At 41.8% G+C, this 18,567-nt stretch overlaps 1 protein-coding gene across 1 annotated transcript in view; it reads right to left on the reverse strand.

Moving 5' to 3' along the window:
• The window catches only part of LOC140730711 (serine/arginine-rich splicing factor 7-like), a 35,717-nt gene extending 18,964 nt beyond the window's left edge, over positions 1–16,753 (reverse strand). The window contains exon 1 of the mRNA XM_073051513.1: positions 16,638–16,753. Within this exon, the coding sequence (XP_072907614.1) occupies positions 16,638–16,665 (28 nt within the window). The 5' untranslated portion in view covers positions 16,666–16,753. The remainder of the gene's footprint in view (positions 1–16,637) is intronic.
• Positions 16,754–18,567: the final 1,814 nt, after the last annotated feature.

Here is an 18,567-nt window from a genome sequence, read left to right on the forward strand (position 1 = left end):
TGATGTGACTACTCTGACTTTAAAACTGCATCAATTTTCTTACGTACACGGTTATGCGGTTTGATAAGAAATCAGCTGGTAGATTGTTCCAAGCATCTTGGAGAAATTGCCACATTTCTGCAGACCTTGGCTGTCTCACTTCTCTCTCTTTAGCAACCTCAGACAGCCTTGATGCCGTTGAGATCAGGGCTCTTTGGAAGCCTTATCATCTATTCCAGAACTCTTTTTTGCTGAAGGTATTTATTTATGACATTGCCAGAGTGTTTGGGGTCATCATCCTGCTGCATAATGAAGTTGGGACTGATCAGATGCCTCCTTTGATGGTATTGTGTGGATGAGAATCTGCTTAAGCTTCTCAGCATTGAGGGTTTCATTAATTCTGACCACCAGAACACCAACTTCATTTGCAGAAATGCAGCTCCAAACCTGCAGGGAACTTCCACCGTGCTACACCATTGGCTGCAGAAACTCATCCATATAGCTCTCCAGCTCTTCTACAAAGTGCCTCCTTTTTGAGCCAAAAACTTCAAGTTTTAACTCACTTGCTACCATTGTTCAGCATCCCAGTCCTTGTTCATAGGTGTATCTCTTGGCTTTGTTTCCACTTCAGATGAAAGGTTTTTTGGCAGCAACTCTTCAACGAAGACCACTTCTGACAAGACTTCCTCTGACTGTAGAGGGGTGTACTTGGGTTCCAGTGGTTTCTGAGAGTTCAGAGCTGATAGCAGTACTGGACTTCTTCCAATTTAGAAGAGACATCAATTTGACATCATCTGCAACACTCAGTTTCTGTGGCTGACCACTGCCCTTCTGTTCTTTAACCTTGTCTATTTCTTTGTGCTCTTCAGAAGAGCTTGGACAGCATACTTTGAAACTCCTACCTGCTGCAAAATTCTTGCTTGGGAGCGACCTTGCTGTTGCACGATGACCAGTGTCTTGTTGCTATGCTCAATTTGCCAAGGTGTAAGAATTGATAATTTGAAGGTTAAATTGTCACATCTGCCACACCCTCACCTTTTAGTTTGGTTGCTCAGTTTGATTCCTTCTACACCCGTTTCTGTTTCGGTTAATCAGAATAGTTCATTCACCTCATTATGTCATTGATCATTAGTACCTGTTTATTATCTATTTAATCATGCACTGGGCTATGTACCCACAAAGTAATCAAGTTTTAATTTGAAAAGTAAACTATCACTTAATATGTAACTTTAACAAAATACTTAAAAATTCTCTGTAACATTTCATTTTTTGAAAAACAACTGCTTGGATATCAAAAAATGCTCTTTGCTACTGACACATTAATACAAAAGACAAAGAAAAAAATCAAAAGACAGGGGTTGCCAACCTTCCACAGACCTGTTAACGATAAGGGTCCATGTTTGGGAATCCCTAATCTAATACAAAATTTACTTTAAAAATCTAGGGTGCCTAAGACTTTTGCACAGTACTGTAAATATCTCAGTGACAAAAACATTTTGGAAAATGGCATGCATATAAAGTAACTTATAATTCAAATTACACTTTCATTACCTTTAAAAATTCATAACCACTCCTGTAAAATTATTGTAAGAACAACTGAAGTGCAGCATCAATGACAAATGCCTTTGCCCTACATGGTTAAGTTACCTGTCTTATGAGCTGCATCAGATGTATTTAATACAAGGTCAATGTATAGATAGAACCAGATAGAAGTAGCTCAATATTACTCAAAGTAATAAAGAAACAAAAATAAATTGGAAATCATACTAGAACTGAAGATATTTTAAAAAGGATTAATCTAAATGAAAAACATGAAAAGTTCAGACAGTAAGATCCATAATTGTATCTCCTGCATTCATGAATTGGAGTGAAGATTCCAAGAACAAATGGCTACCAAACAAAAAGGCTCAGGATGGGAACACTGAGGGGTAGGAAAAAAAATCTAATTAAGTCGATAGTCGAGATAGGCCAGCAGCAATATGATGTAGAAGTGATTCCAGGATTTGCATGGTTAATGGAATCCTGATACTCATTTGGTTCAGCACCCACCTAATACAAGGTTACCAGTCTGAGCTCTCTATACCAGGTCAAAACACATAAGTAGTCTGGGAAAACATTTTGCTACAATATCTGTAGTATTTAGTGAATTATTTGTTGGTTGTCCCAGTTAGATGAGACATTAAACATCTTCCAAACATTACACAGCCATAAAAAAACATGACCTTTCTCATCAGAATGTTCCCCAATGCTTTGACCAATATTCCTTCATCAGACATTGTAGAAGGTAGGACTATTTTATCTTTAATAGACTTGCTTTAGGAAATAAAATCAACATTGTTTATAATGAGCAATAACAAGAAAAAATTGTGTATTTGATTTCGATTCACTTGAACCTGGGTGACTATATTAAACTAATAGCCAGAAGTATAATTAATATGTAAACAACAAAGTGGGAAATATACCACACGACCCATTGCTCTTTATTACTGACAGTCTAACACCATTAGTGGTGAATTTTAACATCTTACATGTTGCTTTAGAAAAAAACTATTCAATATTACACTCTCTGGAGTGTAATGAGTAAATTCATTTTTCGGAGAAGGACTTCTGAGAATCGGAGCAAGAGTGAGGTGGAAGCCATTTTGAATTTTACCGGTTTTCATCAGAGTTGAGAGAGGCGGGACTGCGCAGGCGTGTGACGCCGGGCAGTGAAGTGCAGGAGATTTAAAAGGAACACAGCCCGATACAGCGGGCAGTATCGTTGCGGGCAGTGGAGTGAGCCGGGAGTAGAGTGGAGGCCTAAGGGCTTTGGCTCAACTGGCTTTGGCGGAACTGCGCGAGACGAGGAAGACCAGAGCTGCAGAGCTCTCACAGCTAGTTGCTTGGTAAATATTGGTTAAGTAGTCCTGCTTCCTTTTACACTTATAACTTTAAAAGTATTGTTAAATAGTGTGATAGTTAGCTGTATTGGGGCAAAGGGTTCTTGCATAACTAATACTAGTACATTAAATTAACTATATAGCATGGAGCAGGTGATGTGTTACTGCTGTGAGATGTGGGAACCGGTAGACCCCATTGAGGGACACGGCGACTACATTTGCAGCAAGTGTTTGTTGCTCGAGGAACTCCAGCTTCATATTGATGAGCTGCAGTCCGAGCTTCAGACACTGCGACACATCAGGGAGGGGGAGAGTTACCTGGACTCTGTGTACCAGGAGATAGCCACACCTAATAGATTAACTAATGTAGACTGCAGTCAAGCACAGGATGGTGTGGCTATGAGTGAGGCAAGTAGGGGAATCCAGGAGGTAGGGCTGGAGGAGATGCAGGCCTTGCTCCTGTCCAACAGATTTGAGGCTTTAACTCCCTGTGAGGGCAGGAGCGGGGACTGTGGGAGGATGAGCAACCTGCCCATAGCACCGTGGAGTGCGGGGCCATTCCAGAGGGGGGAGTCAATAGAAATGTTGTAGTAATAGGGGACAGTATCGTCAGGGGGATAGATAGGGTTCTCTGCAACCGAGAGCGAGAGTCCCGAAGGTTATGTTGCCTGCCTGGTGCCAGGGTTAAGGACATCTCTTCTGGGCTGGAGAGAAACTTGCAGTGGGAGGGGGGAGGATCCAGTTGTCTTAGTACACGTCGGTACTAATGACATAGATAGGACAAGGAAGAAGGTTCTGTTACAGGAATATGAGCAGCTAGGGGTCAAATTAAAAAACAGAACCTCAATAATCCAGAGATTATTACCTGAGCCACGAGCAAATTTGGCTAGGTTAAATAAAATTAGGGAGTTAAACACGTGGCTCAAAGACTGGTGTGGGAGAAGTGGGTTTTGCTTCTTGGGACACTGGCACCAGTACTGGGACAGGAGAGAACTGTTCCGGAGGGACGGGCTTCACCTGAACCGGGCTGGGGTTAGTGTCCTGGCGAATCATATAACTAGGGCTGCAGAGAGGTCTTTAAACTAACTAGTGGGGGGGGGAGGATTCTAGACAGCAAATAATTAAAAAGACAATGGAGAAGGTAATGGATGTAGGTAAAAGTGGAGGAATAAAAAGACAGAGTGTGTCAGGAGGGGAAAGAATGTACGGAGATATGCGTAAAGTTGTACAAAAGGAAAAGGTAGGAAATAAGTGTCAAACATATTTGTAAGTCCTTTATTTGAATGCACGTAGTATTAGGAATAAAATTGATGAGTTGACCATACAAATTACGTATGGTTATGATATTGTGGCAATTACGGAAACATGGCTGCAGGGTGACCAGGACTGGGAATTAAACATACAAGGGTATTCGACAATTAGGAGAGACAGGCAAGAAGGAAAAGGAGGTGGGGTGGCTATGTTAATAAAGCAAGAAATCACTGCAATAAAGTGAAATGATATTGGCTCAAAGGATCAGGATAACAAAACAATTTGGGTAGAAATAAGAAATAGTAAAGGGAAAAAAGCAGTGGTGGGAGTAGTCTATAGGCCTCCAAACAGCTGTAACTCAGTTGGTCGGAGCATAAATCAGGAAATAGTTGGGGCTTGTAATAAGGGAACAGCTATAATTATGGGGGATTTTAACTTTCATATTGACTGGACTAATCAAGTCGGACACGGCAGCCTTGAAGAAGAGTTTATTGAGTGTATTCGGGATGGGTTCCTTGAACAATACGTTACTGAGCCGACAAGGGGGCAAGCAGTCTTAGATCTGGTCCTGTGTAATGAGACAGGACTAATAAAAAATGTCCCAGTAAAGGATCCCCTTGGAATGAGTGACCATAACATGGTCGAATTCCATATTCAATTAGAGGATGAGAGGGTTGGATCTCAAACAAGCGTACTGAGCTTAAATAAAGGAGACTATGATGATATGAGAGCGGAATTGCTTAAGATGGATTGGGAAAATAGATTAAAGGGTAGATACCGGTACTTGATCAGTGGTGTATATTTAAGGAGTTATTTTACAACCATCAAGAAAAATATATTCCACTGAAGAAAAAAGGGTGTAAAAGAAAAATAGTTATCCGTGGCTAAGTAAAGAAATAAAGCAAAGTATACGACTAAAAAGAAAGTTATATAAGGTAGCTAAATCTAGTGGGAAGATTGAAGATCGAGAAGCTTTTAAAGATCAGCAGCAAATAACAAAAAGATTGATTAAGAAGGGGAAGATAGATTATGAAAGTAAATTGGCAAAAAACATAAAAGCAGATAGTAAGAGTTTTTATAGTTACATAAAAAGAAAAAGGGTGGCTAAAGTAAATGTTGGTCCCCTAGAAGATGAGACCGGGAAATTAATGATAGGGGACATGGAGATGGCAGAAATGCTGAACAAATATTTTGTATCAGTTTTTACAGTACAGGACACTCAAAATATCCCAACACTGGATAAACAGGGGGCTCTAGGGGGAGAGAAGCTAACTACGATTCAAATCACCAAGGAAATGGTACTTGATAAATTAATGGGACTGAAGGTGGATAAATCCCCTGGACCGGATGGCTTGCATCCTAGGGTCTTAAGGGAAGTGGCGGTCGGGATTGTGGATGCATTAGTGATAATTTTTCAAAACTTGCTGGACTCAGCAATGGTCCTGGCAGATTGGAAAAATGCTAATGTAACTCCTTTATTTAAAAAGGGCAATAGACAGAAGGCTGGGAATTATAGGCCAGTTAGCCCAACATCTGTGGTTGGCAAAATGTTGGAATCGATAATTAAGGAAACAGTAACAGGGCATTTGGATAAACATAGCTTAATAGGACAAAGTCAGCATGGCTTTACAAAAGGGAAGTCATGTTTGACAAATTTGTTGGGAGTTCTTTGAGGACATAACATATAGGGTAGATAAAGGGGAACCAGTGGATGTGGTGTATTTGGACTTCCAAAAGGCATTTGACAAGGTGCCACACCAAAGATTATTACTTAAAGTAAAAAATCATGGGATTGGGGATAATATTCTGGCATGGGTGGAGGATTGGCTTTCTAACAGAAAACAGAGTTGGGATAAATGGTTTATTCTCAGACTGGCAGTTGGTGACTTGTGGTGTTCCACAGGGGTCGGTGTTGGGACCCCAACTCTTTACAATCTATATTAATGATTTGGAGAAAGGGACTAAGTGCAACATATCGAAGTTTGCTGATGACACAAAGATGGGAGGGAGTGTAATGAGCGTGGAGGACATTGAAACCCTGCAGGGGGGCATAGATAGGCTGAGTGATTGGGCAGACATTTGGCAGATGAAATATAATACTGACAAATGTGAGGTCTTGCACTTTGGCAGGAAAAATAATAGAGCAAGTTATTATCTAAATGGAGAGAAACTGGAAAGTGCTTCTGTGCAAAGGGATCTGGGGGTCCTGGTGCAGGAAACACAAAAAGTTAGTATGCAAGTGCAGCAGGTGGTCAAGAAGGCCAATGGAATGCTGGCTTTTATTGCTAGGGGGATGGAGTATAAGAACAGGGAGGTCTTACTGCAGTTGTACCGGGTATTGGTGAGACCACACCTGGAGTACTGCGCGCAGTTCTGGTGTCCATATTTAAGAAAGGACATACTGGCTCTCGAGGCAGTGCAGAGAAGGTTTACTAGGTTAATTCCGGGGATGGGTGGGTTGATGTATGATGAGAGGTTGAGTAGATTGGGACTCTACTCATTGGAGTTCCGAAGAATGAGAGGCGATCTTATTGAAACATATAAGATTGTGAAGGGGCTTGATCGGGTGGATACGGGGAGAATGTTCCCAATGATGGGTGAAACTAGGACTAGGGGGCATAATCTTAAAATAAGAGGATGCCGTTCCAGGACTGAGATGCGGAGAAATTTCTTCACTCAGAGGGTAGTGAGGCTGTGGAATTTACTGCCCCAGAGAGCTGTGGAAGCTACTACACTCAATAAATTCAAAACAGAGATAGACATTTTCCTGGATAAAAATGGCATTAGGGGATACGGTGAGCGAGCAGGTAAGTGGACATGAGGCTAGGTTTAGATCAGCCATGTGATCTCCTGGACCAGTTTTCGATAACCTGGATGGGTCGGAGAGGAATTTTCCAGATTTTTTCTCCTCAATTGGCAACTCGGTTTTTTCCCCCCGGGTGATCACATGGGTTTGGGCGGGATGAATAAAATAAAATGGGCGGCATGGTGCCCTGTTGGTTGGCACTGTTGCCTTGTGGGATTCAGTGAAAACTAGAGTTAAGATTGGATCAGCCATGATCTTGTTGAATGGCGAAGCAGGCTTGAGGGGCCGATTGGCCTACTCCTGCTCCTATCTCTTATGTTCTTATGTAAATTCAGACGATGCTATTCCTAATTTCATGCTCCATAGTCTGCTGCCTACTTAGCATAATCAATGGAAGTCTGATTTGATGCAAAACTTCAGGATTTTATCAACAAACTTTGGTGTACAATGTTAGTTTCCTGCATGATTTTTATATGCCATATTTACAACTTAGCAAATTTTTTAGCTTCAAAAGGACTAACTACATATTAATAATTTTAAACCCTAATTGTCTTTAAAATAATTTAGTTTCAACTAACCACAGTCCTACACAAGTACAAATCCTCATTTCAAATTGAAAATTGTTCAAAATTAATTTAAAAATGTGCTTTATCCTTCCTATTTTATTCTTTGAGAATTCTATGCGACAAGATCAATGGTGCAAAACACCAGAGATCACAATATTAGAAAAGGTAAGATGCCGAGATTGTTGGAATTTCTAGTACAAGATCAGTGTTGAATATTGATTTACAGTTCATAATTTATCCAAATTAGCAGTCTAAAATTTCTAATTCCAAGATTGATGTCCATCATAAATATAAATCAATAATTAATCAAATATTGTATTTCAGTAGTGCAATCACATGTTCATTTTATAACCTAAACCTTGCAGACATGTTTCAAAATGCAGTTTAACAACTGGTGGTTGGTTGCATCCGTCTGTCTTGAAGGACAATGGATGACGATCATCATCAAAGGCCGAGGCAGAAGGTATGGAGATCCTGAGATGCCCAGTCATCAAGATCCCCCTCTCAGTCTCACCAGTGTAGTCCAAAGGAAAGCTTATGAAACAATACGTTTGGCACCAGCTTGGCTGCAGGAGCTGTCCAGGTGCCTTAGGGGCTCCACTCTAGATTTGCCGTTAGCATTTACTCCCATAGCCTTCATCTCTCTCGAGTCTGACCACAAGGCAGTGGGGTTATTTACCCATAGCTAGGGATCTGATTCATGAGCATCAGAGTGTGTCTACACACCAGTAGGCTTTCATGTTACGTGTACAGGGGCCAGACCACATCTCCCTCCTCCGTAGTGCAGCCTGAATCCAAAAGGAGTTCAGTTTCCATGTGTCGCCAGCAAGGAGACATTACAGGAGGCTTGTTGGAGACTATGGTCCGGCAGGGAGAGACACATTGAGCTCTCCTTTTCACAAGACTGTTAGCCAGAAGCAGAAAGTGAGAGCAACAAATGCAACCCACTACACTACCACATTAGACACACTGAACTTACCAAAGTCATGGAATTCCCAAATTTTGTCCCTACTTGGAACCTTTTTGGATTCATCTCAATAACTACATTGGAAGAGTAGTATGTTTTTTACTGGGTATATTGTGGATTGATGAACAATTCTGTCACACAACTTCATAGTAATTTCATAGCACACTAGCAAGTGGGTGAAGCAATAGTCCATTAAAAAATGGAAGTCACCACTGAATTCATATCTGCCCACAAAGCTCCAGCAATCTCTGGTTTAAGTCAGTGTGTCAACACTACACTACACTAGAAACATCAAATGCCATCGGCTTTGACAGTAAAGTACCCAATTTGAAAGTGTTATATCAGGTGGATACAGTAAATTAAAATTCATCTAAGTACAGTCGACCTTCACTAATCCGACCACCTGTAATCCGGTTCCTTCGATAATCCAGCACTGATTTCAAATTTTCCACGCAACTGTAATTTCAAATTTCCTGGGCCACCGTACCAATCTGCTGCGCGGTGTTTTGGTTGCGTTAGATCTGTTCACATGTTGGCGCGCTCTTGTAAGCACAGACAGGTGATTCTTGTTTTCCTGCATTTATTAATACCATTTGTGTGAGGCATGACCACCTGGCACCCGCCTGGAGGAACTGGCGTGTGCTGGGTCGGTCCACCTTCTTGCCCGCCTGTTGGCAGTCGCGCACTACCCTCCGGTGTCGCCCAGCCGGCACTCCGTTCTCTGCTGCCTACGACCTCAGATCAGACGTAGTGACCCACTGAATTTAAGCATATTACTAAGCTGAGGAAAAGAAACTAACCATGATTCCCTCAGTAACTGCGAGTCAAGAGGGAACAGCCCAGTGCCAAATCCCCGGCTGCCTGGCGGTCACGAAAATGTGGCATATAGAAGACCTCCTTTCTCCAACTTTTGCTTCTGCTCACCCAGGTGTGCTGCCACCAACATCAACAGTTCTTGAAGAAACTGTTGTGCCAGTTTCAGCACCAGTTCCTGATGCTTCACTCATTTTTCAAGATGAAGATGTTGATGACCCTGACAACCCCCCACTTGCAGACATGTAACTTTGCCTGAAGGTATATTAAACGTCTCACTTCAGAAGCAGAAGTGCTCAACTGTTCTGTATAAGTTAATTCTTGTACATTTATTTGTACCCTTTGTTTTGTCTGTGCCTGTACAGTATATTACTTTATTAAAAATTCACTTGCTACTCATTTAATACTTCTGTTTCATTATCTAACTTGTACTGATTTACATGATATTTAAAGGTATGATGAGGCAGTTAGCTAATGCTTAATGTGATCCTTCTGTAATTCGGCATTTTCACTAATCCGACACTCCGCAAGTCCCAATTGTGCCAGATTAGTGAAGGTAGACCTGTATGATCTTGGACCAAGCTAAAATAACATAAGCAAGCAGAACTGTCTCTGTGTCTTCCTCACTCCCTCTTTCCCAAGGTTCTTCATTTATTCCTGATTCAGGGTGAATTAAGTTATTAAACTAGTTATCTTGGACTACGAAGGTGAGAGATGAAGGCAGCTGTAGATTTTATCATATTGCTTGGTTGGGAGCTTAGATGGAAAAGCAATTCATACTCCTTTCAGTTAATTCATTACAGAAAATCACTTTAGTCTCTCAATAGTTTACCTGACAATCTGGGTTAACTTAGAAGGCACAATGTTGAATTCTTGAACTACTCAGCTGGCTAAATTGAGCTAGAATGGTGACAGGGAAACAAGTGCTCCAGTGATTTTGACAAGGAGGATAATGATTATTTAGGGATCTTCCCTCACTCTGACCCCCCCCCCCCCCCAAGGTAATAATGTAAAGTTCAATGACTGATATTTATCAATTGGATTACATTTAAGTAAACTTCAAGCTCTTTCCAAATTCCTGCAAATTCTTCAGAAATTCAAATATTCTTGGACAAACATCAATTCTCCCTTATTTACATCTACACACAACTGGTGTAAACTAGTCAAGAATAGTTACAAAAACCCATACTGTATGGACATACAACTATAAAGATATTCACATTCAATTTTACTACTTGCAACTACCACACCCCTTGGTAACTAGGTATTCAAATGCAATTTAAAAATCCAATGATTGGAAGTTAGCAACAGCACAATGCCCAGTCTTCTACACCCTAATTTTCAGATTTAGCATTTAAGCCCAAAATAGCTTAATGAAAGCCTTTGTTCAAAAATTTGGCTTAATAAAAAAAAAATCATGCACACAATAACAGAGACAAACAAGATACTTAGCCTTCCTTCAGTTATTTGAATAATCCCAATTCTGGTCACAAGAGGATAAGGAAAAAAAACCTACCGTTACTCAGTCCATGCAGACAATGTGGACTGAGTTACAATAGACCACATAGACTTTACTTTGGTAACAGTAGGTATAACACCACACACAAAATGCTGGAAGAACTCAATAGGTCAGGCAACATCATAGAAATAAATAAATAGTCGAGATTTCAGGCCAAGACCTTTCTTCAGGATAAAGGATGGAAAAAGATGGCGGGGAGAAGGAGAACAGCAGGGTGACAGGTGAAGCTACACTGACGGTAAAGATAAAGATGAAGAGCTGGCGAAGGAATCTGATAGGAGAGAAGAGTGGACCATAGGAGAAAGGGAAGGGGGGGACCCGGGGAGGTGGTAGGCAGGTGAGAAGAGGTAAGAGGCCAGAGTGGGAAACAGAAGGGGGGGGGGGGGGGGTTTACCGGAAGGAATAAATCAATATTCATGTCATCGGGTTGGAAGCTACCCAGACAGAATATAGGCGTTGCTCCTCCACCCTGAGGGTGGCCTCATCATGGCACAAGAAGAGGCCATGAACTGACACATCAGAACAGGAATGGGAATTGGAAATGAAATTTTGGCAGATGGAGTGGACTCAAAAGAGGGGCCCTCCAATTTACAATGTGTCTCATCAATGTAGTGGAGGCTGCATTGGGAACACCAGACAACCTCAGCAGAGTCACAGGTGACGTGCTAGCTCACCCAGAAGAACTGTTTGTTTGTGGCCTTGAATGGAAACGAAGGAGGTGGTGTATGGGCAGGTGTAGCACATTGGATGCTTGCAGGAATAAGTACGGGGGTTGCAGCAGATATATTATAGGGAGGGACAAATGGACAAAGGAATCACGGAGGGTACAATCACTGGAGAGGTGGGGGGGAGAACAGATCTATTTGGTGATGGTATCACTTAGAGCTGGCAGAAGTTGCATAGAATATACTGAATGCAGAGATTCATGGGGTGGTAGGTATGTATCACTTTCAAGGTGGTGGGAAAATTGGGTGTTCAGGAAATAGAGGAGATGCGGGTGAGGGCAGCATCAATGGTGGAGGAAAGGAAATCCCATTCTTTGAAGAAGGATGTCTAATGTCCTGGAAAGGAAAGCTGAATCCTGGGAACAGTTGAAGTGGAAGTGATCTGCCTCAGCCTCCAAATTCCACTTCCAGGCGCTCATCCAAAACAGGGGAAAAAATCTCTACTATAGATATTAAATGCAGAAATTAAAAATTGTTTCTGAGCAAAGTTGCATTAGACCATAAGACAAAGGAGCAGAAATAGCCCACTTGGCCTATCTAGTCTGCTCCATTTCATCATGGATGATCCAATTTTCCTCTCAACCCCAATCTCCTGCCTTCTCCCCGTATCCTTTCAAGAATCTATCAACGTCTGCCTTAAATATACATAAAGACTCTGCCTCCTCAGCTGCCTATGGCAAAGAATTCCAGATTCACCACACTCTGGCTAAAGAAATTCCTCCTCACTTTCTTTCTAAAAGGATGACCCTCTAATCTGAGGCTGTGTCCTCTGGTCTTGGGACACACCTACCATAAGAAACATCCTCTCCACCAAAGCCCTTCACCATTCAATAAGTTTCAATCAGGTCACCCCTCATTCCTCTGAATTCTGGTGAATACAGGCCATTAGCCATTAAACACTCTTCATATGACAAGCGCTCAATCCTGGTGTCATTTTCGTGAGCCCCTTTGAAACCTTTCCAGTTTTGGCACATCCTTTCTAAGATAAGGAGCCCAAAACTGCTCACAATTCTCTGAACAAGGCCTCACCACTGCTTTATAAAGTCTCAACATTACATCCTTGCTTTTATATCGTAGTCCCCTTGAAATTAATGCTAGCATCGCATTTGCCTTCCTCACCACAGACTCAACCTGCAAAATTACCTTTAGGGAATCCTGCACGTGGCCTCCCAAGTCCCTTTGCACTTCAGTTCTTTGTATTTTCTCTCCATTTAGAAAACAGTCAACCCTTTCACTTCTTCTATCAAAGTGCATGACCATACACTTCCCGACATTGTATTCCATTTGCCCATTCTCTCAATCTATCCAAGTCACTCTGTAGCCTCTACTCCCTCAAAACTACCTGCCCTTCCACCTATCTTCATATTGTCTGCAGATTCACTTTAGAGGTGAGTACATGCAGAGTAAACATCAACTGCTTACTTCCATGTTAAATCCAGAATATTTGAGATCCAACATAAAAACGGGTTCTAGAACAGTGTACGTGTATGCATGCATATAAACTCCTGAAAAAACTGATTTAGATTTTTTGCAAAAATCTTAAGATTATGATGCCTACAGTGAATATCAGAAATCCATTTTAACCAGAAAAATATATTTGATCATAAGTAACAAATGTTTAAATATGCAATATATGACATTGAAAACTGATTATCTAAAGAGAAAGATTTTGTCACAGTGGAAAAAAATCATTCCGTTTTCCAGTATTTTCAAGAAATATCAGTAACCTAAAGTCAAAATTAGGGCATCTAACCTTCCCATATAAACCACTAGAGCTATATTAAGTATAAAACATAACATGAATTATAGACTTAAGTGGATTTAACATTGCTTAGCTATAAATTAATAATTCATATTACAGGTTCCATTGTGTAATAATGAGTGCAAAGCAAAAGTAAACCATTTTTCATATTAGAGAAATTTCACAATACCCCATCCCACAGTATTATACGCATCCTCACTGGAAAACTGAATTGCAGGTTAAACTGTAATATACAGCAACTTACTGGAAAACAATTCAACAGTTAAACTTATTTCTTAAATGTTTCAGTGCAGAAGTGTCTCTACAGTTTCTCAGTTCAGCAGGGAATTCTGCATTCCAGTAAAAGCTGAAAATGTCACTGGAGTACAAGAATAAAATTATAAAATATAAAAATTGAGCACAGATGGCTGAGGAATCCAGTCATAGTACAGTACACTGTATCTGCCATGCAAAGCCACCTACACCAAATCCTTCCCAATTTAAGAAATTATAGTATGTCTACATTACCATCGGAATGTCCCAAAATACTTTAAGTAGAATCAGAAAGTTTGTAAGCTGGGGAGTTTACTCTTGATCCCACATTCTGCCCATAATTCTTCAATTTCTTTTTAAATGATGATTTCTGGCTTAATAACCCTTTTTGGCATAGAATTCCTTTGGAAGGAAACTTTCTTTATCTCCCTGCTAATCCTTCTACCAACTACTTTCAATCTACCCTACTGCTTATTTCACTCCTCTGCCCAGGGAAATTCCTCCTCTGTCCAGATCCCTCAAATTTTATACAACTCAAATACAACCCAAATTATCTCATCCCAAAACAATATGTTTGACTGTATTTTCTTATAGCTCCGATCTCCTAGCCTTCTGCAATTTCAGTGCAATCACATTTTTCCTGCAAGGTGGCTAGTTTTCAGCCAAATGTTTTTGAACACCCTTACAACCTGACCTTCTCCCAACATTCTGAAGTTTTTATTCCTCCCTTCCTTTACACCTAAACCACATGGATAATATTTTTCTAATCTGCATATACTCTAATTCTTAAATATATGTTTTTCTGTATTTAGATTTGTTATATTACAATAGAGCATATACTGAACCCCACTGACAACAGCCAATCATTACCTACTTCTTGTCACAGTCAATTTTGAATCCATGCTGCTTTGGATCTAAATTCCTGAATTCCATAGGCCTTTTATACTTTTGATTAGTCCATGACAGATCAAAAATCTTACTAAAATCTATTTAGACAATAATTAGTGACCCATTCAACCCAGGTGACCTGTTTAAAAGAATTAAGTTAGTCCAATACAATTGAGACACAAGAGACTGCAGATGCTAGAATCAAGCTGCATCTGTGGAGGCAACAGGGTGGTCGCCTATTTCAGATTTTAACCCTGCATAAAGACAGAGGTTAGGGGGAAGAGAGAGACACAAACTGGTCAATAAGTGGAACCAGACATGGAGTGGGGATTGGAGTAGTGGAGACAGAGTCGGTGGGCGATAGGTGAAGACGGATAAGGAAACAGGTGGGAGATGGAGTCAACTGGGGGAGGAGGAAGTTCCAGACCAGATAAAGGAGGGATGATGGGCAGAGGGAACCAGAAGGGGAAGGGGATATGAAGGGTGATGTGCAGATGAAAATGGGAAATTTGATAAAGGGGTAAGGTGTGGATGTGTTGCTCCTTTAGTTTGCATTTGGCTGCACAATGGACAGGGGAGACAGGTTGGTGTGGGAAGGGGAGATTAAATGACATGCAACCAGATAGGAAAATGACTGTTGCACACACATCAAGTACCAAATGCATTAGACAAAGATACAGTAGATTATGTGAATCGTTTCTTCACCTGGAAGTGAGAGGGTTAGGTGCACATTAGGGAGAATGGTCCCTGGCCAGGGGGCCAAGGACGAGGAAAAGAAACAGGTGATGCGACCTTCTGCCCCAAGGGTTTAACTACCAGATGCAAAGACAAATGGGATGAAAAGTAGCCCCCTACTCCTTAAGATATTTTCATGCAGGCATGATGACTTACCCACAACTGCTAACACTTTATTTACAATGACTATCCATAATACAACACTACCATCACACTCCTACCCTCTCCAATATTAGCTGCAATTTATTTTTTAATATACGTAACTGCAATACAAGAAAGAGCACAACCAATTTGAGTACAGCAAGATCTTGGACACAAAAATAAGATCATGATTTACTGCATGGATAAGAACGTGGGTCGAGGCTGGTATATTTTTGCACCTGATCTGAATAATATTTATTTGGAGATTAGTAAAAAAAAAATTCAAGGGAATATAATAGGGAACTACTAGTCCAACAAATAACAGATGGGAGTTTAGAATGAATCATAAAAGTTCAGATTGAAAATGTGAAGTTAGAATCAACAGAGACATTACAGGCCAATAAGTACTTGTATTTGATACTATTGACCATGCAAATTGATGACAACCTTATTTCAAGATTGATACAAATGAATGTCTAATTACCAATTCAATTGCTAAGATACAAAGATACCATGGTAGCATGAAATGCTCTATATTTTACAATGTTATAAACTCCTCTAAATTAGAGCATTCAAATAAATCAGGGTTTGAAAGAGCCTCGAGAGGTCCAAGATCTAGGACAGAAATTAAAACGGCAGCTGGACTTAAGCAGTGGGTCGTTTAAGGCGAACAAAGAACACGATTATACTGTATTATCGCAGAAGGAAACGAAAACAGTTAATGGTCAGCAAGAACCAAACTGCGGTTTGTGGGGTACAATTGCCCGGCGCATTGTCGATGCTCCATTTGTTCCTCCTCCCACATTAAGGATCGCCAAACCAGCTCAGTGGTTAGTGCATCAAGTGTACCCGCGTTAATAATTCAGTTACTGGCAGCACAATTCCCCCCGAACTTTTGGCCATCAAAGTTGGGGTTGTCCCTTGGAGCATGGGAGGGAGGGAGGGAGGGAGGGAGGGAGGGAGGGAGGGAGGCAGCGACGCCACTCAGGGCCCGCCGAAGAGCGCGCGAACACAGCCGCTTTCGTTTTCAGTTATTTACCCTCCCCCCCTTCCCTCAGCCGGCCGCCCGCCCGATGCTTCACGCAACCCCGCTGCTTAAGCTGGCAAGTTACAGCGGGTTTAAGTGAACCGGTTTAACTGAAGAGGGGAAGCGGCCGCCATTACGCAGCTCCAGACCCCGCCATGCTGAAAGAAGCTGGCGTGCCACCAGCGCGCCGATGGCAGCTTCCGCACCGCCGGGCAATTGCACGGCGGCTTCCAGCTTCGGGGAGCAGGGGGCCGAGACGCCGGCTCCTATCAGCTGTTCACATTTGCTATCTGTGGTATTCCTTCAGTGGTAAAGGGGGATTCTCACCTCCACCGCACCGGTTGTATCGGGACATAATAACACACTCACTCTTCCCTCTGCCCGTTCGCCATTAACTGAGGGCGAATCCCGCCCCGCCTCCGCCGCTTGCGCATGCCCAGCCGACAGAGCGCGCATCCGGGGCCCCGAGGCGGACCGCCCCCGCCGCGCGTGCTTCCGAATGGACGGCAGTTAGGGGAAGGAGGTCACGTGCGCTGCTCCTTCTCCCGCGCCTCCATATTGATTGCTGCCCTTGTCTTTTACCTCAAAAAACTGTTCGCCTCCCCAAAATGGCTTCTGCAAGAGTCGGAGCGATAGGCGTGCGTCTCCGGATTTGTAGTTTTAGGATCGGCAGCGTCGGGGAGGCCTGACGACTGCAAAGCTCAGCCGAAACTGGTTGCGGCCAGTTTTTGCGCGCACTGCAGTTCTATCCTGCGCCGCTGTGCTTGCACTGATTTAATTCTGATCCTTCGCTCATCATCTTCTGGCTACACTTGCACATCCTTTATATGTAAACTTGCTATTGCAAACATCAGAAATTAAACATCCAAAAGCAATTTTTATGTAACCGTAGCAAAAATCAATCTGCGCGCGATCTGTTGAAAACAAGTACCCAAATTATTTCTGTGCAATTAATCCATCATTTATTTGGAGTGCTCTTACCCATGGAAAGATACCATGAGATAGATGAATCGCCCATTGATTTGTCTTCCTGTCATAATGATTCCGCGCCAGCAGACTGAGATTCACTAGAACCCTTTTCAGATTGATTTAATTATCACATGTACAGTGTAAACGTTCAGTGCGATGCATCGTTTGCCTTAACAACCGGCACAACAGGGGAGAGGGCAGCCCTCAAGGTCGCCACACACTCCGGCGCCGACAGAACACACGGAACAACAAAAAGGATAATTAAAAACAGATTGCTGGAAACGCTCAGCGGGTCAAACAGCTTCACTGGAGAGAGAATGTTAAAACTCCTTCCCTGATGCAGGCTTCCTTTCCTCGAGTTCAGAGAATCTTGGTAAATTATCATCAAAACCTCTACCATAACTTATGCGATTTTTTTCCCTACCCTGGGATGCATTCCATCAGGACCAGAGGACTTATCTTCAGGCCCAAAGTTTGCTCAGCACCACCTCTTTAGTGACAGCTATTGTATCATGTTCCTCATCTCCCATCGCACCCATAACATCTCTCTTTGGCATGTTAGATATGTCCTCCACCTGGAAGACTGACACCAAATAGTCATTCAAAGCCTCGGCCATTTCCTCATTACCCAATATCAATTCCCCCTTCTCGTCCTCCAAGGGACCTACATTCACTTTAGCCACTCTTTTCTACTTCATATAATTATTTAAAAACTTTTACTGTTCATTTTTATATTTTGTGCTAGTTTATTTTCATAATCTAACTTCCCTTTTTTATTGCTTGCTTAGTGGCTCTTTGTTGGTTTTTAAAGTTTTCCCAATCTTCCAATTTCCCACTACTCTTGGTGACTTCGTATGCTTGAGCTTTAGTTTGATGCCTTCTTTTATTTCCTTAGCTAGCTCTCCCAGGCTAGCTCTCCTCACTCTTACTGTCCTTGCTTTTAACTAGAATATACTTTTGTTGAACACCGTGAAAAATCTTGTTGACAGTCTTCCACTGTTCCTCAACCATCCCACCATAGCCTGTCTTCCCAGTGTACACTAACCAACTCCTCCCTCATCCTAATGTAGTCTCCATTGTTTAGGCATAATACACTGGTTTTAGATCCAACTATTGCACCCTCCATTTGTATGAGAAACTCAAATCATACTGTGATCACTCTTTCCAAGAGGATCCCTAACTACAAGATTGCTAATTTTACCTGTCTCATTGCTACAAGATAACATGTTCCCTTGTAGGTTCAGTAACATGCTGTTCAAAAAGCCATCACAGATGCATTTTATGGTCC

This window comes from Hemitrygon akajei, chromosome 7 (assembly GCF_048418815.1).
Source record: "Hemitrygon akajei chromosome 7, sHemAka1.3, whole genome shotgun sequence".
In the NCBI taxonomy this organism is placed as follows: domain Eukaryota; kingdom Metazoa; phylum Chordata; class Chondrichthyes; order Myliobatiformes; family Dasyatidae; genus Hemitrygon; species Hemitrygon akajei.